Genomic DNA, 27,483 nt, shown 5'->3' with positions numbered 1-27,483 from the left:
TGGATGTACCCTGTAACGATTCGCATCAGTTTTTTTACTATTTTAGTGAGTACACATGGTAATTTTTTAACCCCCGACCCAAAAAGAGGGGTGTTATAAGTTTGACGTGTGTATCTGTCTGTGGCATCGTAGCTCTTAAACTAATGAACCGATTTTAATATAGTTTTTTTTGTTTGAAAGGTGGCTTGATCGAGAGTGTTCTTTGCTATAATCCAAGAAAATTGGTTCAGACGTATGAAAGTTATAAGCTCTTTCTAGTTACTGCAACCTTCACTTGTCGGGGGTGTTATAAATTTTTAATTTACACTTGTTAATAATTATTACTGATGAAAATATTCACTGACGCCAAACGGATATAATTAAGTTGACTTCAAAAATGATTTTTACCTTATTTATGCAACGTCTAAAATATTGTGTACACATTCTGTTCAGGAGAAATAGCAATTTTAGGAAATTATAAGTACTGGTTGATTTTTAAGGGTCCCTTTTTACTGCATAATTGTTAGGGAATATCGCTCCAAACTTGACTAGAAATTCCAGATTTGTAGCACTATGTGTGTCTTACAAAAGTTATTTGAACATGGTAAGCCTAGTTAGCGGAAATTATATTACCCTGGTACTTGATTATGAAATCACCAAGCCTGGTATTACGATGTTTCACGCTGTCTTGAATTTGTTTGTTAATAGGATTTTACGATGTGTAAATAAGTTAACTTTTGAAGTTCAATAACCACTATACAAATAAAATAAGTTTATAACTTTGTGTTATTTTAATGTAAACTTGCTTTCCATCATATTTCCCACCCTCGACATATTCAAAGAGATGACTCTGTGTGGCTGTCTGTGGCCGCGTCGAAGAAGCTTGATGTATGTATCAAAAAATAAAATAAAACGGATATACCTCCTTACTAGGTATTGAGATGCGGTCGGAAATGCAAATCTTTCACGAGTTGGCTATTTTCCTTCAATGTAGAAATATCAGACGACGAAATAGCAGTTCCTTTAATTATTCTACTTCCTCAATATGTAAATAACAAGTGTAAATTAAAAATTTATAACACCCCGACAAGTGAAGGTTACAGTAACTAGAAAAGACCTGATAATTTTCAAACGGCTGAACCGATTTTCTTGGATTATAGCTACGAACACTCTCGATCAAGCCACCTTTCAAACAAACAAAAACTAAATTAAAATCGGTTCATTAGTTTAGGAGCTACGATGCCACAGATAGATACACAGATACACACGTCAAACTTATAACACCCCTCTTTTTGGGTCGGGGGTTAATAAATCAATTAACATCGATAATATGTAATTCACAAATGGTAGCACGCCAAATCTTTCCAGTTGTATGACGTCATGATTACGATACAGAATTACACTTTACCTATTAACGTCATCGGCTCGTTAGCTTAGCGGTTAGAGCACCCATTTAAATTAATAATAGTGGAGGTCGGGGGTTCAAATCCCTCACGAGCTGTATTTTTTTCTTTTTATATTTGTATCATCTTTTCATCGCTATTATCTTATCTGTACCAATATTAATTTAAACCCCACACGAGCTGTCCCTCTTATTTTTTTTTCATTTATTCATTTTTATCAAAGATAAGCTTAGATATAATTCTAATAGGTGGACCGTATAATTTCCGGTCAGTACTTACCTTGTGTATTGAACTAACCTGACTGTAGGTATTTGCCAATAATTCATACTGTTCAGTTGTTTTAGAGTAAAGGTCTAGGCAGACACAGAGCGACGAGACAAGCGTAGACGCGCGACCCGAGCTGCGTGGCAGAATGTAGGTACATTTACACATGATGCCAAATAGGGCACGCCATATTAAGTACTTACATGAACTACCTTTCACACTTATCTCTTCACTTCTAAATATGCTCTCCTTCCATTTCAATACAAAACAGTGTTTTTTTTTAAATATTTATTGTATGATAGGCTTGCGCTTGACGACAATCATACTTTATAGAATAGTACTCAATGCTAAAAGATGCCTACTCACTCTTTCCTTGAAGGTGCAATGTAAGTGTCACCTCTCGTTCACGTTATAGTTCTACCTTTAGATACCATAATATTGAACAATGTTTCCGTCACGCCCTGTGTATGCCCATGACCTTAAAGTAAAGTTGACAATCCACAGTACAGCGAAACACTATAACAATACCTAGGCACTCATTTTAATGAAACGCTTAAGCTCACCCTAAATAATAACAATCTCTCAAACTGTATTCAGTTCATCATTTATTATTTTAGTGGACTGTGTAAAGAAGATTGCACATATCCGCAAGAGCCGTAAGAGCCGCAAGAAGCGCAAAATCCACCTGAGTCTAGACCAGAGCCTGAGGAACCGTGAGTCGAACTTTTCACTAGCAGGTAACAGTACCTACTTAGGTACCTAATAAAAATGTGAGTAAAGTTTTTATCTTTATCAAGTTAGCCTACTAGTATTTCACCTGATGGTAAGTGGTGAGTAAATGGAAGCATGCTAATCTGGACTGCAACCTAAATTAATGAGCATAAGTAGCAGCTAATAAAGCTGGCATGCCCTTTGATTAGGTTGAATTTAAATCTAAATCGGTGACCCGGCTTTGCCGATAGATATTCGAATCTTGTTACTGATGTAACACTATCTTGCAACTTTGCGGCTTTTGATGGGCCTATGCCTCTAGCGTTGCGTTTCGTCATTTAGGCAACGCTAGAGCTCCCCCTAAATAATAACTATCTCTCAAGCTGTATTTGGTTCATCCGTTATTATTTCAGTGGACTGGCTGTAAATCGTCGAGAAAATTGTTCCTCATTTGCGGAAAGTTACTGTTATCTTTGAATTTATATGCATACCGCTGAAGACCCGGTTAAATAATGAACCCGTTTCCTCTTCATTTGCTTTGCGGTCCGTATTCCTGTAGTTACTAGGAAGTTTTCACCAACTACGTTTCGTTAATAGAAAACTAAAGCACTTTGTAGAATTATTGACGTATTGTTCATCTTAAAAGTATTTTTTGAGATCACTTACTTATATTATTCATTTATCCATGATAAAATGCGACATTGTGTTTGTTTGATAGTCTGTTGGTTTGTCAGAGGACTACTTTTCATCCCGGAAACTAAAGAGTTACCACGGGATTTCGGAAAATCTAAACCAACGCGAACGAAGTCGCGGGCATCAGCTAGTTTAAAAATAACTAATTGAGAAAATATCAGTCATACTTATTAGTCATAACAGTACTGTCTTACGTAGGTAAGTACTTAGGTGGGTACGTTTTGGATAAAACGCTAGTAAACGGTCCGTAGGAAGTGAAAACTTTAAAGCACCCAATTTAAAAGTTGAAGCACAGCTACTACAAAGAAAGCTTTCCATAAAGCTTTCTTTAAAATTGTTTTTCGCTGTTAGAAGATTGTTTAAAAATATTTGTTTGTTTCAATGATCAGCGCAGCATCTATGACAACTTTAATATGCCTTTATTAGTGGCGTCAATGAAGTTTTTTCGACGGAAAACCTCAGAAACAGCTCCGATTTCGACTGTTCACACTTAGATGTAATATTATTACATCTAACAGTGTGAACAGTGACATTCAAAAGTAGGGTGAGCGATATTTATATATTATATATTATATTATACTCCGTAGTATGAAATCAACTTTATATTTTATTGTCTGACTGAAACGCTAGGCGTTGTCCTGTGGTTGTCCTCACAAACCACGGTGTAGTGGCCGGCCGTTTCCAGTTGTATGACGTCATAATGACGGTACCGAAATACATTTTAACAAAATGCGTTATCGGCTCGTTAGCTCAGCGGTTAGAGCTTCGGATTCGAGATTCATCTCATAACCTGACGGTCGGGGGTTCAAATCCCTCACGAGCTGTTTTTTTTTTTATTAAGTTTGTATTCAACTCTCTCATCAAGATCTCTGATCAAGACTCTGGCTATTATCAAGATGCCAATGTTATAAATCCGAAAAATTTATTTTGTATGGCATACGTCTAGCTTCCATTGATAGGTACTAGTTGTAGGTATAGTACGCGACAGGTAGAGATGGGAATCGGGGAAGGAGGCGGGGGAACGCCCGCACACCCACACGTCACCCGCGCTGCCCTGCACCGGGTTAGCGCGGGGGTTGTGAGGGTGTGCGGGGTGTCCCCACCCCGATTGCCACCTCGACCTGTCGCGTACTATAGGTGTGTCCATTTCAATAGTTAGGTAGGTACTATCTCACACGACTTAAGAGGGGTCTCTCCGTCACTCGCTTCATACAAACGTAGTTCCAATTTCATTTGAATATTAAGCAACCAAAGTCCATGAAATTTTGCAGACATATTCTAGAAACTAATATCTATGTTTGTGGCTTTCCAGATTTCTGTTAAAATATTCAATTTCAAAGTTACGCGGTCTTAAAAATTTACATACAAATCTTTGAGCCCCTGTAATTTTAAAACTACATATTTTTAGAAAAATCTCAAACACCACAGACATAGATATTAGTTTCTAGAACATGCCTGCAAAATTTCATGGACTTTGGTTGCTTGATATTCAAATGAAATTGGAACTACGATTGTATGAAGCGAGTGACGGAGAGAGCCCTGTTAACAAACCACTATTATTTCTAACCGTCCGCGTCATCACAATTATAATAGCGGTTGTGAATGTTCCATCTGGCCGTAAATGATACTTTGGATGACGTCACATTAGTACAACGAGAATAGTTCAAGAGACAATAACGACTACTAGTTTAGAACTGTGTTTCCCAAATAGTGAAGCATCCTATACTATGGGCATCCATATCCATACTAATATTATAAATGCGAAAGTGTGTCTGTCTGCTAGCTTTTCATGGTCCAACAGTTTAACCGATTTTGATGATATTTTGTACAGAGTTAGCTTACATCCCGTTTCTAGAGCTACTTTAAGGTACATATGTATTTTCAATGAAACAAATTATTATAGGTAAGTACTTAACAATCAATGGTCTTGTTGTAAATAAGTATACACTGAATTAATCATAAGATGGTATCTGGAGAAGGCACTAGAGTAGCAGAAGATGGCATTGGAGTAGTAGGAGAAGGCACTGGAGTATCAGAAGAAGACGGTTTAGTCGATTCTAGATGTAGCAAGTACTCTTCCTCATCAAAAACCAAGTTAAAAATTCGTCTTTTTAATTTATGTTGACTTAGTGCAGGCATTTTTTTTGTCATAGCATACATAGTATTAAAAAAAAGTTGCATTTCGTCTACTTCATCAAAATGAGCTCTTTTCTCGCCTCTTTCTTTGGCACTATTTTCATGATTTTGAAGCGTATGACCAATCAATGTATTTGTATCAGTTTTTTTGATAGTAGACTCTTTGATATTTTTTTGTGATATAGGGGATGGCAGTAATTGAGAAGCTGCTACAGAGTCTTCATAAGAATTATGTCTGGTAATATTGGGTGGTAGTATTTGGGAAGATTTAGTTTCGAATTCATCTTCATCTTCATCTTCTTGGTAATTGATTGAACAGATATCTACTAGCTGAATGTGGTTTTGATGACTTAGGTTTTCCGTTGTAGTGTTCCCTATCGTAGAACGGTTGGTCATATAGCTCACTAAAAACTCCATCTGGTTCTCAAATTTCCATGGTTTAGTAACGATATCTGCAGAACCAGTTTTATGTAGTTTGTTACGCCTTCTGATTGCATCTCGGTGACAGTTACGTAACTTAAGCCATGCATCTTTTGCAGATGGTCCTGAAATTAAATAAATGGTTTGCTTAAAACTAATTATAATATTTTACCTTTTCAGATATTTTGCATCAGGTGCTAATACAAGAGCCTGGGTTACAGGTACACACTGAATGACAAGTCGGTATCACAGAAGGCGTATCTGATGCGATATGGAAACATAAATGCATTATGTAACTTTGATATAACTACATATGATTCTTAGTTGGGCCGGCTGGCATCTTCATGCCAGCCCAACTCAAGCATCATAGGAGACAATTTAATCAGAGTTTGAAGACATATGGCAATTTCCAAACTGTAGCGAACAATTATAAAACCCGAGAAAATCAATTCATCACTTTTTTATTTTCTTTTATTTTGGTGCGAGTGTTTGTATTGAATCCCGAGCAAGCTAATGATTCTAAGGTTGAACCACAAGCGAAACGAATCCTTAATTCCGCCAGTATCTCTAGAGCGACGATCCACATAATATTTAATCCGCAAAAATGGACCTTTTGGTAAATTACTACAAGACGCTTCATTTATTATAATGGAATGAATGCACCATGAGCCATAGTAATGTGTAGTGTGGAGAGAACCTTAAAGGATTCCAGAAACTCCGCTGTCATTATGGATAGGGGACTAGGTAGGTACTGGAGATTTCCGAAGACACTCCCCGTTGTTAAAAGAGGAACGCGTGTAGATATTATCACTACACGATGTAAATTAAAAATTTATAACACCCCCGACAAGTGAAGGTTACAGTAACTAGAAAAGAACTGATAACTTTCAAACGGCTGAACCGATTTTCTTGGATTATAGCTAAGAACACTCTCGATCAAGCCACCTTTCAAACAAAAAAACTAAATTAAAATCGGTTCATTACTTTAGGAGCTACGATGCCACAGACAGATACACAGATACACCGACACACAGATACACACGTCAAACTTATAACACCCCTCTTTTTGGGTCGGGGGTTAAAAACTCTAAATTACACCCGTGCGACGCCGAGGCGAGTCGCTAGTTAAGTACAATAAACAAATATTACTCACCGTCCTCGTAGTTTAATTTTTTGGCAATTCTCACCCATAATGAATCCTTTAAAGTCTTTCTTGAATAGTCGGGATGATTCGTATCATACAAACAAGGTTCACAACGAACTAATTCAATTAAATGTTCTGCCATTTCAACAAATTTTTGAAAGAATTAGCTACTAAAATGATGTATCGACGTGCACGCGTCGCGCAGAAACTGGTCGGCAACACAACGCGACGCAGAGCAGGACAGAAACATGTTTGCGTCGCACGTGCCTGCGTCGTGGCCTGCTCCCAGTGATACTGTACATATTCATGCATTACAAAATCTGCTCTGCCCTGCACTGCTCTGAACTACGTCACATGAGTAGATATACTACGTCGCCTGCATCTCAGCATACGCCTAGCCTTTGTACCTACTCGTTAGTGATAGAACTTGCACTATATGCTTGAAAACTTACTCTCTTTTTTGCACTCAGCGTTGAATGTCATTATTTTGTATCGAAAAACCTCAAGTGGAACACCAAAAACTCTTTGACACACTAAAACATACTTTATCTTGCTTTATTTAAGAGTTTACCTATTAGAATACTTAGTTAGACGGATAAAATTTAAAGTTTGGCAAACACTGGTTTGAAAGTTAAATGGATAGTACTTAGATCCTCAACCATTCAATAGCCACAATGAATCAAATGGTACCTACCTCATAGAGTTACCTGAAAACAGATAAACACATACTCATTGTTCGGAATGCAACGTAATGAAACTTGCATTTAGGAATGCTTAGGAACATTTCCGAAATTTTAGTTAAAAATGTGGCCAAAACCATTAATTAAACAAATACAAGGGAAAGAAAGACATTGCTACACCATTCCATAAGGAGCTTTATTTTAAGTAGGTATCTTCTGACAGCTATCCTCTTTCCATGCGCGAAATTAAAATATTATCTTCCCAGTCTTTATCTTAAGAAACCATCTATTTTATGGTAATTGTATGTCTTTAGATAGGAAGTGAATTAATATTCAGTTTCTAGGCACTTCATGATTATTATAGATATCCGAGTGATAAAAATGTTAATATTAGATAGTATCGAACTAGATACGAATAATAAAATTATACTGATATAATACATACTTAATATTATAAATGCGAAAGTGTGTCTGTCTGTCTGTCTACTAGCTTTTCACGGCCCAACAGTTTGACCGATTTCGAAGTTTGGTACAGTGTTAGCTTACATATTATAGGCATACGGGGTTTTACCGTATACTTACATTATCGCCATTGCTGCCAGACTATCCACCTATCATACTATTTCATCAACATATTGAGCATAATCTGGTCACTGCGCGATTGCGCGTGATGATGAAGACGAATTTATTGGTAACTAGCGACCGGCTTTGCACGGGTGCAATGTACAATGCAACCGCATTGAAATCCGTTGCACAGTTTAAAAGATCTAAATGTAAGTATATACAGACAGCAAGAAGTGACTTTATTTTATACCTACTATGTAGAGAAGAGGAAACTCATATCTCTTTGATATCCCGGCTCGCCACTTGTGGCACCCTCTCGTGCGAATGTGTAAATGCACCTTAAACACATTTCACGAGTACAGACTACCTACTAGGCGGCTTGGAACCGTGATTCTTTTATAGTTTTTAAAAATTTAACTCGTTAACTTGAAATACTGAGCTTGTGGATTTGTACTCTGTAATATTAAAACTTAATATTGTTAGATATTCATAAATAAACGCAAGTATTATAAAATAATGTATACAATTTGTAGTGTTAGAAACGTGGCAACCCTTCGCGATGGTAACATTAAGCTGTCAACAGCGATGACGGTTAGGATAGTCGAGTGAATCATTAGAAAAGCGATTGGGGAAAAGCTATATTGTGTAAAATGCATATAGAATGATATCATTGTGAATCTTAGAATAAGTACGCAGTTGTGAATATCTAAGTAATGATGATGAGCTTAATGTCTTGAATATACAATATATATAAACCGAAGTACTGTGTTTGATTAGCAACAGTGTCAAGATGTTCCGAGGGACGTAGAAGGGAAGGCTCAGTTATTATCAGAAGCCGGGATGTTATTCCACGCCAAGAGCAACGGATTTATCCTGAAAAACGTGTATACACTAAGATGTTGAAAGCACCTATATAGAGTTGGGTCACCAACTCAACTTCTCAAGAAACGATGATTGTATCAGAGTGAACAGCAAGATTGATATTGGATTGGTACCTACCTCTAGAATGGAATAAGTAGAAGTCATAATTAATAGTAACTGGATAATTATTATGAGTTAATTGAAAGTCCAAAATAAGGAATTATGTTCTGATTGCCACAATGGACTGTAGTATGTAGTGACATATCTAGCCCTAAGACTGAGTCTAGAAGGTTATATCTAGTTATGTAGTAGGTATTAATTCTAAGACTGGATTGCATGCACAATAATCAGGTACCTACATCAGCAAATAACAATAAAAGAAGAAAATGAACATATCACATGAATGAAATCTAGTTGAAAGGGTAGTGCCTTTAAAGTATTAAGTAGGTACCTATATAAAGTAGAATCAAGAAAACAAGTAGGAAGTTATGTACCTAAATACTTAATTGTTACACCACAAATCCACAGGAGGCACGTATCCTTGAAGTTTCCAATCAATCAATCAATCTTTTTTTAGTGTGAATTTGTGTAACATATCAACTTACATATAAAGAGGCCTGGCATAACCATAATCAGTTATTCTGCCATAATAGTATGGTAAAGGTAGATTCTGGTACTTTGCTGTTGAGTAGGTTTGTTGATGGGTTAAATAAGCCTAATACTGACAGACTGTTGAAAGAGGAGGTGGTAAAAGATTATTTTAATTTATGTAGAGGGTTCTATAATTATTCATTAAGTATGTAAATGTGGTTATTAACGGGTGTTACTTAAACACAATAAGTCTGAGTGTATTTTATGTTTACTATTTTTCATGTCGGACAACTTCCATGTATTTGATGTGATGGTACAACCTGATGACGGAGCGGTCTGCTATCATGAGATGAACAAATGTTTCCGGGTTGCATCTGTGGTGGAGAATTCAGTACACATGGTCCTCAAAATAGTACGATGTTTGGTAAAAGTCATATACACTGGTAGGTAAAGATAAACACTTGGATTATGTGGGTAAGTTGATAGAGTAAGTGATGAATAATACTAATTATACTAAGTGTGCTTTATGGTTGATTAGAACAGCACTCTGGTGAGGTCAAGGGACAGCTGGTATATAATGTTATAAGTTAGTTTAATATGGCCGAGAAATAGTTATTTTGGGTGGTTGTATTGTGCTTAGGTAGGTATCTAGAGTAACACCAAATGAATGGCAGAAGTTACCTAGGTCAACTTATTGACTAGCCACTAGCTTTGCCTGTGAATATGACTAGGTACATAAAAGTTATAGTTTGTAATTGATAGCACTGGGATAATGTAGTTTTAAATATACCTCCTTATCAGTGAAGGAAGTTACAGAATAGAGATTAATTTCTAACTTCCTACAGGCAGTGACAAATTTTGCCATGGACCCACCTAATTATTATCGATATTATAATCAGTATTGCTCAGATTCCTGCAAGTAGGCACCTACCTGCTAAGAGGGGCAAGTGCCTACCTACTCAAATGTTGCATTTCAAATAGGAGGAATGTTGGCAAAACAAGTTGTAATTTGTATGTGTGATAAAGTGTAGACATATTTTCAGTTATTTTAGTGAGTTTTACTAATTTCTCTACTCTTATTTTGAGGAGAACAGTGCAGAAATAGAAATAGAAAGATATAAAGTCTAAGATTTGGGTATCTGCAAGTGTGCATTGACTACAAGTGGTAACTGATTGAAACAGATAGTTCAAGTAGAGATTAGGTTGTTGGTAATACCGATTGTTTAAGCTGTACCAAGCTCTCAAATTTTATGAAACTCTAAGGATGTGTTGACTACAGTCACATTATAACATACAGTTAAGATGGGAATACTGGTGACATATAGATGGCTGACAGGTTGCTAAGGTGTAGTCGGTCCTGCACGGACACTGCAAGAGTATCTATAAAGTATAAGGATATACAGTCTTGCTAGGGTTGTTTTATATAATAACTAGCTGATGCCCGCAGCTTCGCCCGCGTGGATTTAGGGTCTGAAATCCCGTGGGAAAGTTGTCACAAAGTTCCTCTATCGATTAAAAAAAAAAAAAAAATTACGCAAATCGGTTCAGAAATCTCGGAGATTTCGGTGTGCATAGGAAGAAAAACACAACTCCCTTTTTGAAAGTCGGTTAAAAAAGTAGCCTATGTTACTCCCTGATCAATCCTCTACTTGTCTGTGAAAACCCCGTCGAAATCGGTCCAGCCGTTCCGAAGATTAGCCTTTTCAAACAGACAGACACTCCAATTTTATTTATTAGTAAGTATAGATATACCTGTAAACGAAAGGGAAAATACAGAATGTATGAGTTTGGCTTGCCTGGAGCGTGATGTATCTTTGGGAAATTCAATCAGCCTCATCAACCTATCAAGGGCTCAGGTCTAAGCACAGGTTCCATCTCAGAGTAGGAAAAATTGGATATGGTCCTCTATGTTAGCTATAAAATATAGTAGATATACATAATCATACAATATGACATTTGAAGGTGACCACTTCTTTTTAAGTTTTCAGCTCTCAATATAAAGAAACGATTGCAGAAACTTTATGTGATGAGATATGTGTTGGGTGGGAGTGTGTGGGTGTTTCATTACCCTCCCACCTTACATCAAATTTTGAGTTCGACTCTGTGGTGAGCATGGGCTTACAGATTCTCTACTGGACTAATACTGAACACAAAGGAGAGGATAAGAGATTTCACCTGGGGTGGATCGCCAGATGATGATACCACACTACTAATAAATAGGTCCACTTTGCAAATCAAGAGTATGTTGGGGCAACATTGAACCCATTCTGAATCTGGAAGTACCTACCAAATTAGTTTACTTAGAGAATTATTAGTTTACTTCGAATACCTAGGGGATGAAAACATTTTAGGTTTCATATCTGACTAAGTATGTACATACCAGAAACAAAAAGACATAAAACACACATGTTCGCAGAAGTACATAGGTATGAGAATTATTGTATCTTATCTTGTAAGTAATCTTTGTGTATATTATAAATTAAATTTGCTACGACCAACTTTGAAGTGCATTATGAAAGTCAAAATAACCAAATAGAATTGAATTAGTTATTTACTTATCAGCGTAGACATAACGGTGGCACTCACACATGTTCTACCCTATTTAGGCAGTGAGAATGTTGGCTGCCATAATATAATAAATAATTTGTATTAAGAGATTTCCTGTTTAAGTGAGTAGGTATGGAATATCATATCTTGTGATCTATACCCATAACCATCTACCGTCACACAGTTATGCAATGAACTTTTCACCTTTTAGATGTTATTTATTTAAATTATTAGTAAACAAAAGTTATTATGATGTTGATTGGATGTGTTTGAAAATATTCGTTTAAACTCTGAATTATCTCTAGCAAATCACAGTAAAAATCAAGGAATTGAAACCCTCTTACACTAATAAATTATGTGCATTTGTGATTATCAGAATTAAAAAAAAAAAAAAGGGAAATAAAATTGATATAAGTACAAAAAGAGAAATTTATTATATCACAGTCTTTAGGTATTTACGACTTAGTAAAATATGCTCACTGAACTACCAGGGGTGTACGTCATAGTTGCTATAACTATTATTGGTATAACAACTTAATAGGTGATACTGCTTACTATAAGTAGAGGTTATCAGAGCTGAATGAAACTTACACAGAACTTTATCTATACAAGTACCTAATAGAGGCCACCACATCTATGTGATCTATTGAATGAATGAGAAAATAACCATACTATATATTTACCCAATACATACTTATAACTTGCAATGAAAATAATAATATTCAAACATTCGGTACCTATGTTGATCTTGGAGCATCACATGGAACACAATCTCGAGTAATCAAAGTGATTCTGAAAAGATGAGACCGGCTCGATAAAAGAGTCCATTTATTTGTAAGTAATAGTAGTAATTTATTCAGACCATGATTTAAGTGATTAAATTTGATTTCAGTATTAACTACGATTACGATACTATATTTGATGTTTAGATATTTCTGTGTGATGATAGTGGACGTTATATGACTAAACGATTACTTTGATTTTGATATTTTGATACTATATTATGAATGAAATGTTTTGATATTTTGTGCCTTTTTTTTGATGAATAACGATTACTTTGATTTCAGTACTAGGATTGTGATACTATATTATGATGCTTAGATATTTGTAAGAAAGATGATTTAATATTTCATAAAATGATAACACTATTACTTTGATTTCAGTACTACGATTGTGATGGTATATTAGGGTGCTTAGATGTTTCTAGACGATTTGATATTTGATGAAATGATTAACGATTACCTACTATGGTTTCAGTAATACAATTATGATACTATATCATGATATTTTGATAAAGCGTAGGGTATTGGATGTATACTTATGATAAATGTGTGATGCTATTATTTTTTTTATGTGATGTTCACAGTGAAATTATCTTGGAGTCTATTGTGTCTGTGGGCGCATGGCCATACGAGTGTACAATAAGCTACCGGAACGCTTTAAAAAAAACTCAATTTATGCCATTTTAAATCTAAACTTTTCAAAACCTTGTTGAGTAGGTGCTATTACTCGGTAAATGAGTTTTTTTAAGGATGATATCAATAGCATAGTATAATATTTTGTCACTTTGTTTTGTCTCTTTCTATTGTAATATCTATTTCCTGATTTTTATGGAATTTGAAGTAATGCAATTGATTCCCAATTTTGTTGACATTAATTTAATTTAATTTATTTTGTTATCTTAAATATTTGCACACTAATAATTTAGTAGAAAGTTAAGGCCTCTAATCATAAATTTCAATCTTACTGTACCAACTTTCTTGCAAATAAATTATCTTATCTTATCTTGTGGGCTCTTGACTTGGCGGTGAGGGGTGCGGTGCAGATGTGTAGTGGAGTCGTTAGGTACGTCTGGAAGTCGTAGACGGCCGTGAAGTCTTGTGGCAATTGGGCTCTTGACTTGGCGGTGAGGGGTGCGGTGCAGATGTGTAGTGGAGTCGTTAGGTACGTCTGGAAGTCGTAGACGGCCGTGAAGTCTTGTGGCAATTGGGCTCTTGACTTGGCGGTGAGGGGTGCGGTGCAGATATGTAGTGGAGTCGTTAGGTACGTCTGGAAGTCGTAGACGGCCGTGAAGTCTAGTGGCAGATGAGCTCTTGACTTGGCGGTGAGGGGTGCGGTGCAGATGTACAGTGAAGTCTTGTGGCAAATGAGCTCTTGATTTGGCGGCAAGGAAAGTGGCTGGTTATTGATTTGAAGCAGAAAAGATTGGAATTTATGAATATGTTTTCAAGTAGTTAGTAGTTTAGAGTTAAAGTTAAAGTTTATCATGCATTGTATAGCTGAGGAATAAAGTCAGTTCTTATGAGTTGAGGATAGTTCTATTAATATGAATTACTCGAAAATTATAATCTATTGCTGAAAATCTTGATGTTTAGGTATTATAATGACAATAGGTAGAAACTGTTGCGTATAAAATATAAAAATTTAATAAGTTTGAGGACAAACTTAATGTAGTGAGGACGGCCGACTGTTAGATATTCATAAATAAACGCAAGTATTATAAAATAATGTATACAATTTGTAGTGTTAGAAACGTGGCAACCCTTCGCGATGGTAACATTAAGCTGTCAACAGCGATGACGGTTAGGATAGTCGAGTGAATCATTAGAAAAGCGATTGGGGAAAAGCTATATTGTGTAAAATGCATATAGAATGATATCATTGTGAATCTTAGAATAAGTACGCAGTTGTGAATATCTAAGTAATGATGATGAGCTTAATGTCTTGAATATACAATATATATAAACCGAAGTACTGTGTTTGATTAGCAACAGTGTCAAGATGTTCCGAGGGACGTAGAAGGGAAGGCTCAGTTATTAATATGGAGATATTTTATACGTAGTTTTTCCCAGAGTAATTACTACATAGACGGTGGGTAGACTACTGCAGTATTGCGGGAAGCAATCCTGTATATTTCATGCATGACTGAGATAATAACAGCTCGGCTGGCTTTGAAAGGTTTAAAGTTCTTTGTGCTCGTTCCAGTCTTTTACGGTTGCAGTCTTCAAAACGTTGATTGTAACATTAACGGGAAGAATATTTATGATACCTAGAATATCTACATAAGAAAATACTTATCATCTGTAGCACTAAAGAAACTACACTTAGGTAGGTACTGCAGTTTTCCGTATTTTACTAGGTAAACAAGTAACTAAGTAGCTTTTCGCTTAAATGTGTAAGAGGCGTAGTATATAGGATCTAAAAGGTCTACCAGCACTGACTCCTTTAAAAGAAGTGTGTTTACTGTTTATAATAAAACAAAAGTTCTCACCCCAATCTTCAAATACCTTCTTCTCGATTTGTTTCACGTGATTTATCTGTCTCTGCCAGTCGTCCCTGGTTAATTGCTCGTGCTTTCAGTTTTCATAATTTTATTATTCACTAGCTGATGCCCGCAGCTTCGCCCGCGTGGATTGGTCAGATCCCCTGCAGCATCAGGATTGAGGAGTCGGAATCCAAATTTTTTATGAAACAATGTCGCAAAGTTCCTCTATCGATTAAAAAAGAAATGACGCAAATCGGTTCAGAAATCTCGGAGATTTTGGTGTACATAGGTAGAAAAACACAACTCCCTTTTTGAAAGTCGGTTAAAAAAGAAGCCTATGTTACACCCTGGTCAATCCTCTACTTGTATGTGAAAACCCCGTCAAAATCGGTCCAGCCGTTCCGAAGATTAGCCTTTTCAAACAGACAGACAGACAGACAGACAGACAGACAAAAATTTAAAAAACGTGTGATTCAGTGTTGGTATCGTTCAAATAACCATATGAGCTTAATATGAGGTAGTTATTTCGAAATTACAGACAGACACTCCAATTTTATTTATTAGTATAGATAACATATTAATAATTTTGGCAATTTTTAATTTTATACAGTAATTGCAGTATAGTTACTAGATTATGCCCGTGACTTCATCCGCGTCGACTTAGGTTTTTGAAAATCCCATTGGAACTCCTTGATTTTACGGGACTGATAGTAGTCTATTATATATCACTGATACTAGAATATGTATCACTGTCTTTGGGATTTCCAAATTTCGTCTAAATCGGGTAAACGGATAGGACGTGAGAAGTTAGCAGACCGACAGACACAGTTTCGCATTTATGAAATACAAATAAGTAATTAGTATGATTTAATAAAAATCGCATAGTGTATAAAAAATACTTTCATTGCTAACTGTACTTTTCAACGACAGTTTTTATTTTATTTTATTCAGATACAAGTTAGCCTTTGATTGCAATCACACCAGGTGGTAAGTGATGACGCAGTCTAAGAAGGTAGCGGGTTAACCTGGAAAGGCAATTATTATAAACTCATACCCCACTGGTTTCTACACGGCATCGTACCGGAAACGGTATGGCTTTGCCGGTAGGGTGGTAACTAGCCATGGCCAAAGCTTCCCACCAGGCCAGACCCGAGAATATTTAGAAATTGTAAAACTGAATTTCCCCTGCCGCGACCTCCCACTAACAAGACACAGCGTTGACAATACAAGACACATCACATCATTGACCAGAGAGGTCTTCAAGTACAGTTGACAGATATAGGATAGGGCAAATAATATAGCGAGCCCATTGTCACTTTGGACGCATTATAATTATTTTGTTTGTAGCATCACTTACTCACCTTTTTAGCCCCGTAGGTACTATTTTTAATTGACTTCCTAAAATGTTAACATACCTTAAAATAACCACCAGAATTTACAGCCATTTTAACTTTAAAAGCTTCTTTCGTACCCAATTGTTTTTAGTGCATCGCATCATTAATATTCATTTATATTTTCAATTTAAATCGCAAATTGCGTTTACTTGCACTATAAGTACCTAGACGCTATTAGTTTAAACCACAAAAACAGTTGCATGGGCTAAAATTAAATTTTATTTTTAAAATTGTTAACTTCTTTGCATAAAAGGAGCAAATAAGAGCAAATGATAGATAGATATATATAGATTTATTGCACACAAAAATGAAATATTATCATTAACACAAAAGGAAGAAACAGAAAAACTAAAAACAATTGTATGCAAAGTAATGATTTCCAATTCATAATTATATCTAACTTTTAAAAATCATAGCTAAAGAATAAGTACGGTATCTTATGTTTTGTATATTGTACTTAATTACATTACGTAGGTAGGTGCCTACAATGTAGGACGTTTATCACAATGGAGCGAGCTATGAACTAGGACATAAAACGAGACCAACATTAAAATGTTCACGAATTTAGACAAATACTTACTTTATTTAAAAGATAAAGCCCACCCGTTGTACTATTGTCGTACCCACTCCTGGCACAAACTTTACGCTTAATTGGAAGGGAAAGGAGAGTATTAGTCATGATTAGCATGGCTAATAATCTTTAAAAAAAAATTGGAGGAAAATAATTGCATCTGCACAGATATCTAAAAGGCCTCGTTTAAATTTCTTGCATAAGGTAGTGCAGATGAATTCAGTACAATGCGCCGTAGAAACCGAACAGGAGTATGGGTTAAATGATAACCCTTCTAAGTTAGACTGCTTCCATCTCAGGTTGCATCATCACTTACCATCGGATGAGATCGCAGTCAAGGGCTCACTTGTATCAAAGTAAAATAAAACCTGCAACAATGTCATAACAATATTATGAAGTGACAGAATGGAAAAACAACAGGGCTGACTGGAACGATTCCTAGAGTACAAGCTCGGCGCGACACGCTCTCAAAATAACGCTCAGTCGCTGTTCTATATTTGAAGTGTCTCCCTGTCTGAATAATTTATGAGGCGAGTTCATCTCTCAGTGAACTGCATTTCCGTACCAAAGCCTGGACGAAACAGTTCGTCGACAAGATAAAGGATGGAATTAACGAACAAACGGATGCACATTTCAGATCTGCTCAGAGTTTACTTTGCTCTCTCGAGTCTTATTACATGGAAGCAAAAGCTGTTAACCTCTTGGAACGCTGTAAATGAGTTTCTTTGATGGTGATTTGATAGTTTTACTAGGAAATGGTGCCATTTTTCAGTGTAACACTGTAAAATATTTAAACACTGTGTAAAATAAGAAATTTCTACTATTATTGACTGAAATCAACCATCTGACTGTAAGTTTGTATCAGAAACATGAATGTTTGACAGGTCGTCGTTTGTGACGAATCCCATGTAACTTATTTTATTGAATTTCTTTTCGCACTGCAAAAAATCGTGTAATAATCGACAGTGTAGTTTTCATGCTTTGCATCTCAAAAGCTATGAATTTGTCTTAAAAAATATGACAATGCACACGAAGTTCGATACATTAACAAAAACAGAGTTTTTAACATGTTTTAATGTAAATGTTTCATCAGAACAGCCTCACGGTACTAAAAATTTTATATACCCCCCGACACAAAAACCTCTATAAGGAAACTAGAAAAAGCTGATATCTTTCAAACGGCTGAAACGATTTTCTTCGATTATAGCTAAGAACACTCTCGATCAAGCCACCTTTCAAACAAAAAAAAGCTAAATTAAAATCGGTTCATTCGTTTAGGAGCTACGATGCCACAGATAGATTACACAGATACGCAGATACACACGTCAAACTTACAACACCCCTCTTTTTGGGTCGGGGGTTAATAATAAAATTATTTCAAAGACGAAAGCTTAGAACAGCTGATTCACATTTTTACTGGAATCAAAGTAAATGGTAAAAGTCATTAAAATTTAAATTCATAACATTAATTAGTAATTAATTGAGCAATATATAATTAATATTGCCCTGACCAGATTTAAAATAATTATAACAACAGCAATCTAACGATAATCTAATAATAACGACATGGCCGAGTTAACATGATCAATCTGCAATATTAAATCTAGCTTTCCTCGCAAAGCTTTTTCCTACTAATGCGAATTTTTTTTTTTTGTTGGTTTATCTTTGAAATACGCCGCAGTAATTTTTTGCATGGACAGAGTTAAAGACCCAAAGGGATGACATATTTGCTACTGTTTATCCTGGAAAATTAAAAACTTTTCAACTGAATCTACGTGAACTAATTTGTGGATACCTACCTACCTAGTAAGTAATAGGGAGAAATTGACTGGATGTCATACTGTACTGTAACTTGAGATTTGGCATGTAGGTTTTTATTATGAGGTTGGCAAAGAAAGGATTTTTAGAAATTCTACCCGTGCGAAGGCGGGGTGAGTTAGCAAGTTCAATAATAAATTATGTTTGGAGACCGACCGAAGAATAACTTCCGTGCACTTGTGCAGGGCAGATGCAAGACAGTTTCTCGTCGACATACCAAGCATAGCATTAATAACTTATAAACATTCTAGCTGTGGTAGATACCTACTACCCCACTAATAAATAATAATCCATACTTATATTATAAATGCCAAAGTGTGTCTGTCTGTTTGTCTATCTGTCTGTCTGTCTGTCTCCTAACTATCACGGCCCAACAGTGTAACCGATTCTGACGAAATATGGTACAGGGTTAGGTTATATCCCGGGGACGCACATAGGCTACTTTATATTGACGTATGCCAATGTAACAAGATAACGGTAATTATAACGCTCGACAAGTTTCAGCTAATTACGTAGCGTGTCCAATCGCAGCTACGTTCGGGCAGCTTCACACTGAAACGTTTGCGGTCATGTGCTAATTTTATTTACATTTTGGTTATTACAAAAAGCTGCCAAGTACGAGTCAGACCCGCGCACCGAGGGTTCCGTACTCGGGTATATTTTGCATTATATCCGACGTTTTGCACAGTAAATCAAAAACTATTATTTTAAAAACACATTTTAATTTATTTGTGATGTAACCGCAAATTCACGATTTTCGGATTTTTCTTTTACTTGTGCCATAAGACCTATATACCTACCTGCCAAATTTCATGATTCTAGGTCAAGGAGAAGAACCCTAATATAGGTCTTCTTAACAGACACGACAGACAGACAGACAACAAGGTGATCCTATTAGGCTGCTTTTCTACCAGAGATGTGCTATGCTACGTTGCTATGGATGCGTTTGATATCCACCAATCATATTCATTGGTGCACATAGCTTAGCACTGATGGAAACGGATTCAACTAAGATATGTTTTTATATGGAAGGATGCGTGCTATGGATGCCTGCTATGGGGCGTCGCGAGTGGTGTAGCTATGTGCAGAGCAGAGTACCTACATAGCTTAGTATTGGTGGAAATGGTCACACATTTTCGTAGCGTAGATTTCACATCTTCGCAGCATAGTTGCATAGCACATCTCTGGTGGAAAGGCACCCTAAGGGTTCCGTTTTTCCTTTCAAGGTACGGAACTCTAAAAACATCGCGATCCCGTGTTCTGTACAGAATTTACACGCTTATTACCGTCGACACGCGAGCCGTTAATTGTTTCGACACGCGAACTTGTATACTCCGAAAATTATGATGATAATACTGTAATAAGCTTATCATGGTAATAACTTTATGGCTTCTACTTTATAGTCTTCTTTTACATTAGGCAAAGTTTATGTCTATTGTTTTATTATTGTATGGCATCTACAAGGCAAGGCATCGTCAAGGTCTGCATCAGTACGTAGTTGAAATTCTTCGACACGTACTGTAGGTTACACATATAGTTATTTAAAAATAAATGTTTAAAAAAAGAAAAAGAAAAAATCATCACTCAATATGATATACGTCAAGACTGTTTTGTTATCATTGTTTATTTTATGTTGTTGTGAGAAAAAATTAAAACTAAATTTTACAAAGGAACTCCGTGTCGTTTAATTACTTTATCACCAACGCACCGAGGATTCCTTTACGTACGAAGCCGTTTGCTTCCTCGTTTCTAACACGAACCGCTAGGATATGGAGCGCCCTTCCGGCATCTGTTTTCTCCTCCACTTTTTATATGGGTACCTTCGAGTCAAGAGTGAATTCGCATCTTCTAAGCAAACATGCTCCTTTCAAGCTGCAACATAACGTCTTGCTAACAGGTCTGATTGCAACTATACTTTCCTTCACCGTTAAAGCAAGTGTTATTTAATTTTACTTTAAAAGCACATAACTCCAAAAAATTAGGGGTGCGTGCCTTAGATCGAACTCCTGACCTCCGATTAGGAAGCGAACATCCTAACCACTGAGCTATCACAGCTCAAGTATAAAAAAATATAAAATTAATTTATTAACAGCATTGTGACGATTAATCTGATGGTTAATTTTTAGAACCACTTAACCTACAATGAGATAGTTAGGATTAGTACCAAAGATTTATCAATTTCAAGTAAGCTTATAGTAAACGCTAACAAGTTTCTACAGGAATTCAATAACATCTGAAACGTACATCTCTTCATTAATTTTCTTCTTGGAACTCGAAATGAATAGCACCTGAGCTTCTCTAAGAAATGTACTTAGATATAGAACGAGCAACGAAGATGTAGGTACCTACCTAAACTTAACTGTGAGTAGGTACTTAAGTTGAAATTGTTTTACAAGTAGGTACCTACCTGCACTTTAAAAAACACAACTTAAAAAATACTGACTTTTATAGTATATATATAGGTATAGTTAGGAACATTATATTTTGGGTGTATGAAATATTTATTTTCCAAGCTAGAACATCGCAATTAACCGTGTAAGAAAAACCCCAAAAAATGTTCGTTTGTTTTGACCACAGCTTACAAACAATTCAGTAAATCGTTGATCGTTTATTTACCAATCGTTTATAATCGTCCATTACTTTAATTCTAATCATCATCATCATCATTAGCTTGTGGGTTGGACATAGGTCTCTTGTAGGGACTTTCACACGCCACGGTCTTGCACCGCCGCCGGCGCGCCGCGCCGTCTGAATTCAGCGGCTCCCTGCATCTCGTTTGATGTCGTCTACACCTAGTGGACAGTCTTCCAACGCTGCGCTTTTTGAAGCGAGGTCGCTATATTAGCACCATGGGACCCCAACATCTATCCCAAAGTCAAAGTCAAATTCAAATTGGGTAGGTACTATTGTACATACACTTTCTAATTGTCAAGCAATGATGTAGTGGAGAAATTAATTACGTTAACTTAAAACTAAAGCTACGAGGGTTCCAAACGCGCCCAAGTCTGAGATCGAACGTATGTGCGTTGCCCACATCCCACTTTAGTATTGTAACCCGCTGACCTGTGTCGTTACTTAATTCTAATATTAGCGACAAATTACGTTTCTTCCAAAATTGGGCAGGTACTAAAATGCAGTTTACTGAGACATGTACTGGAAACATAAATTATTCAAACCGAGACACATTTCAAATATAGAACAGACACCGAGCGTTATTTTGAGAGTAGATATAGAGCGCGGCTGCCTCCTAGATAAATCGAAACTGTCGCCAGCTGATTATCTCACTATCACTAAACTAATGACCCTCAGAAATCGATTTATGGTCCTTTTCCTGTTTTCTACGTAACTTAAATATCTTAACCGTCTAGTATCAATCAAGACTAAGTATTGTGTTCAATTGTAACTTAATACTCAAATTCAAACTCAAAACTCAACTCAAACAATGGGGTGTTGTAATTTTTACTTGTAAATCTGTGTTTCAACGTAGTGTGGTCTCGTAGCGCTTAAACGGATTGATCGATTCGGATGTGGTTTCTTTTATTCGAAATGGTTCTTAGCTAAGTTTGAGGAAATTTTGTTCAACCGTTTGAAGATTATCAGCTGTTTTCTCAGTTATCTTTATCATCCATCATCAATCATCATCAATAGCCTATAACAAGTTACTGCTGGACTGGAGGCCTCTCCCAACGGGAAGGTTTGCCCATAATCACCACGCTCTGGGTTTGGTGATCGCAGTAGTAGCAAAGAAGACGCTGCTGTTCGTTCTCCGTTATTCCATAATCTCTAGAGACTCGATCCCAAATAAATAATGCAATAATACGGTAACCTTGACCTGACGGAGGTGATTCAAATGTTGTTTATTTAAAACTCGTTGTTTATTTAAAAGTCTACACCAGCAGCCCAATTATAATATAATCAGTGTGACAGTAAATTATCTCTCTCAACAGTCACGAGAAAGGATTGTTTTACTGATTGTGCATAGAGCAACACATTGAATAAGCGTCAAAATTTAAAACAACGCTTTTATTTCTATCTATTCAATTATTTTTATGCCAATTTCAATTAACTTCGACCATGACAAATAAAACGAGTCTGTGATTTCAATTGTTAATTTAAATGCAACCCGTTAACGTTTCTATACGAAATAACATAATATAATCTGAATGAATAATGCTTTTAAAATAATATAGGTAATTTATTCCATAAAATTTCCATTATTACTTTCCTTACTAAAGGCAATTAATGTCATTTCAGACAAAATTTTCCTGATACTTTTAAAAGGTTTTTTATTAGTTGTAATAAGTTGTTGTACACAAATAAACACAAGATAGTGTTATCAGTGCGGTACGCGTTTTAAGAAATTCGAAATTATTTGCTTTAACGGTGAAGGAAAACAACATCTTCAGGAAACCTGCATGCCTGAGAGTTCTCCATAATGTTTTCAAAGGTGTGAACTCTGTGAACTCTACCTTCTCGCACTTGGCCAGCAGCCAAACCCTTCTGTAAAGAGACCCGTTCTTAGTAGTGGCCCGGTGTTGAGAATTATGATTATTTTATATTATTTGAGAATATAATAATAACATTACTCGATGATTTTCTTACCCTTTCCTCCTTCCCATGACGCCGATCCATGATTTTCTGTAGTTTTTTTTACTATAACTAAACCTTCTGTGAAAATATATGATTTGATTGATTTTTTGTTGCTTTAAATCCACGATTTTTCCACTTTTATCTCGAGTAATAATCTGTTATAAGATAATCTCATTTTCAAAAAAATAATTCATCTAAAGTAGATATTTACTTATATTTTCATATCGGTCAACTTTGGCTTTTGTTCTAAGTACCTTGTCGGTAGAACGAACGAGTGCTAAGGTAAGGTATTCGAGAACTGAGATTCATACACTCACATGTACACATACCTACACAAGGCACGCCCTTATAACTTTTCATTCACAAATAACTGTGCATATCACACCGAAGTATTCCGTGTGAGTTTCATCACAGTTCCACTAAATAAGCGCAGTTGCCACTGCCAAGCGTTCTCAGTTCTCACTGTGTCGAGTGGCGACGAAACTATTGAATTCCCAACTTTTGCAGCGAGGCGTAGGTAATATTTGCACACTCACCGACAGAGGCACTGTACTGAAAAATTTTCACGCTTTCATAACCCGTTGTAGAAGCAGGTTGGTGAAATAGTTTTGAATATCGTAAATAAATAAATACTTATTATTTATCTGCTTAGCACTTGTTAGTTTCCAATAGGTTACAAGGATATTCTGTGAATCCGAATATATTTTGCCGTCATGATCAATCTATCACCGTGTCACTACTGAGCACCAGTCTCTTTACAGAATGTTTGCTTAGTAGTAGACTTGCAACGAATATTCGGTTACTATTCGGTATTCAGCCTATTCGGCTGCTTTTATTATATTCGGCCGGATACCGAATATCTACATATTATTCGGCCGAATACCGAATACTTAAATAATATATTTTGTCATAGAAAAATAATTGGTAAAATGAAAAATTAAAATCGATTGATTATGTATATATTCATATTTTCATTTCTGTTATAATCATTTAAGTAGTCATTGGTGCATAACACAGGTTCATCATCTTAGGTTAATCATCTTCTGAATTGGAAAAATGGAGGATTCTATGTATTTGAATTATTGTGGTAATCAAAATTTAGAAGGGTAAGGTTCTCATTTCTTCTATAATCATTTATTAAGTAGTCATTGGTACATATAACAGGTACATAATTTAATCATTTTTAAGTTTTTGGCGCTAAAATGCAGCCGAATACTTTTGCCTAATATTCGGCTATTCGGTCAGGGGCCTCGCCGAATATTCGGTATTCGGTATACTGCCGAATATACTATTCGTTGCAAGTCTACTTAGTAGGCAAAACATGAAGTGGTAGCACCGGTTACTGGGTACATCGGTCGGCCTCCTAGTTGGAATACCTACTTCAAACTTTTTTTTAACGCTGGGGAATGCATTTACGCATCCCTCCCCAGAAGCCAGCTAGCCAGCCGTAAGTCAGCCAGGCAGGAGCCAGCTGCGCAAGGGGATGTTGGTCAAAGGCCTCAAAGAAAATATACAATAATGTTATGAACTTACAGACAGTGGCAATATAAGTGAGTCATTTGAAATTTCTATGAATGAAATATAAAAAAATCTTTACCGCGACTTAAAAATACGCTTTGAATCTACGTAAAACCCGCGCCTCGCAAAATAAACAATTTCTTCATATTCCCCTATAAAGCCTACAAGGAAAATTTTCTTATCTCAAAATACTTGAGCCTCTTTCCCAAGAATGCTTGATTCGTAGCTCACAGTGGATAATGCTGGAATATAATACAATAATATCTATATTATACGTAACATTTGTCTTATTACTATGGAAATCATCACTCCGTTTTGTGGTTATACGTATATCAGAATGTAAAGCCAAATTATTTTTATACTCCGGGTACTAAAGGCCACCCATTTTAGTTCACCTCATCAATCAATGGGGAAAATACATCATCATCATGACCAAGCCATCGCCAGCCCACTACTGAGCACAGGTCTCCTCTCAGTCTGGGAAAGGTTTAGGCCATAGTCTGTCATGCTGGCCAAGTGCGGATCGGCAGACTTCACACACCTTTGAGATTACATTATGAAGAACTCTCAGGCAGATAAAGAAAAATAAATACTAACCAACTATAGAGCATTTTTCTGAACTCAAAAAAGCATAATTTCTACAGTTTATTGGGGGTAATTTTTATGAATTCGAATGAATAATGCTTTTTTAAGTTTTAAGTAATTACCTATTTTATTTTCATTACTTTAAAAGCTCAAAATACTAGGGGCGCAGAAAGCAACAGGAATACAATAAGTACTTATGAATAAAAACACAGACACCGGCGACAGACGACAGGGCTCTTGTTGATGCCTCAAAATCTCTTCATTTCTTTGTCTCACCGGCAAAGTATTGTTAGCACCGCACCCCACTCACCATAACAATTACGCACACTTTCCGAGTACGTATTTATTTTCCGAGTAGGTACTTCCCTTCCCATTGGCTGTCTCACTCAAAATTTACCTACTGTTGATATCATAACAATAAACAAGATGAGTTGAGGTTATTATGCCAAGTTACTCAAATTGACTTAATAACATACAAGTGTAAATTAAAAATTTATAACACCCCCGACAAGTGAAGTTACAGTAACTAGAAAAGACCGAAAAGACCTGATAACTTTCAAACGGCTGAACCGATTTTCTTGGACTACGATCCAAAGTATCAGAGTTTTCCAAAACATCATTTTCAAACAAATAATTATGTATCAAGGCAACGTCCATCTTGACAGCTTGACATTTGTCAATTGACATAATATTATGAACCTAACGGTTATGTAACCTTCTTTTCTACAAGAAAACTAGAAAAGAGCTAATAACTCTTAAACGGCTGCACCAATTTTTTTGGATTATAGCTAAGAACACTCTCGATCAAGCCACCTTTCAAACAAAAAAAACTAAATTAAAATCGGTTCATTCGTTTAGGCGCTACGATGCCACAGACAGATACACAGATACACAGACACACATACACAAATACACAGATACACACGTCAAACTTATAACACCCCTCTTTTTGGGTCGGGGGTTAAAAATAATGTTAAACAACAATGAAACATTATTTGTTAGAAAGTAGAAACGTTAAACTAAACATTGATTCAAGACAATATCCAAATTAAACAAGAAACCTAATGGTTACAAGGAAATCTGCGAAATGTTCAATTTTCTGTGTTTAAAACATTAATTTTATTAACTTATTTTCGATTGAAGCAAAGATTTCATTTCAATTTTTCCCATTGAAATAAAAGTATATGAAGATCTTTGATTTCGCCCATTCGATAAAGAGTAATAGTTCGGTTAGTAAATTCATTCATAATTAATCGATGATTTGCCCGAATAAAGAATAATAATATGTAGGTTTTCAAACATTTAGAAACTTACAGTGATATGACACTATTTTATTAACCCCCGACCCAAAAAGAGGGGTGTTATAAGTTTGACGTGTGTATCTGTGTATCGGTCTGTGGAATCGTAGCACCTAAACTAATGAACCGATTTTGATTCAGTTTTTTATTTGAAAGGTGGCTTGATCGGGAGTGTTCTTAGCTATAATCCAAGAATATCGGTTCAGCCGTTTGAAAGTTATCAGCTCTTTTCTAGTTACTGTAACCTTCACTTGTCGGGGGTGTTCTAAATTTTTAATTTACACTTGTTATAATAATTCTGACCGTCTAGAAAGAATATTAATTAAGAGTTATTAATGAATATTCATAAGAAAATCTATGTATAAGCTGGCTGTGAAACTCGAAAGGTGTAAGCTGAAAATGCGTAGGCCCACCGGCCTCCGTAGCACCTAGCCGTTCAGTCCGTAGCTGG

The 27,483-nt window shown here is 36.0% G+C and overlaps 1 protein-coding gene across 1 annotated transcript; it reads right to left on the bottom strand.

The window, feature by feature from the left end:
• Window positions 1-5,006: 5,006 nt before the first annotated feature.
• On the bottom strand, window positions 5,007-6,955 carry LOC123872070. Its single transcript, XM_045916201.1, has 2 exons — window positions 6,760-6,955; window positions 5,007-5,731 (listed from the first exon to the last, which is right to left on the bottom strand). The coding sequence occupies exons 1-2, from the start codon at window positions 6,890-6,892 to the stop codon at window positions 5,007-5,009; spliced, it is 858 nt and encodes a 285-aa protein (XP_045772157.1). The 5' UTR covers window positions 6,893-6,955.
• Window positions 6,956-27,483: the final 20,528 nt, after the last annotated feature.

This window comes from Maniola jurtina, chromosome 14 (assembly GCF_905333055.1).
Source record: "Maniola jurtina chromosome 14, ilManJurt1.1, whole genome shotgun sequence".
NCBI classification, from domain to species: Eukaryota; Metazoa; Arthropoda; class Insecta; order Lepidoptera; family Nymphalidae; genus Maniola; species Maniola jurtina.
The sequence above is the reverse complement of the archived record's forward strand: the minus strand, read 5'-3'. Positions and strand labels throughout refer to the sequence as shown.

Coding starts and splice junctions, on each gene's coding strand:
- LOC123872070 (XM_045916201.1), bottom strand. CDS start 6,892: ATGGCAGAACATTTAATTGAATTAGTTCGTTGTGAACCTTGTTTGTAT. Junction 5,732..6,759: donor AAAATTAAACTACGAGGACG/GTGAGTAATATT, acceptor ATTTAATTTCAG/GACCATCTGCAAAAGATGCA.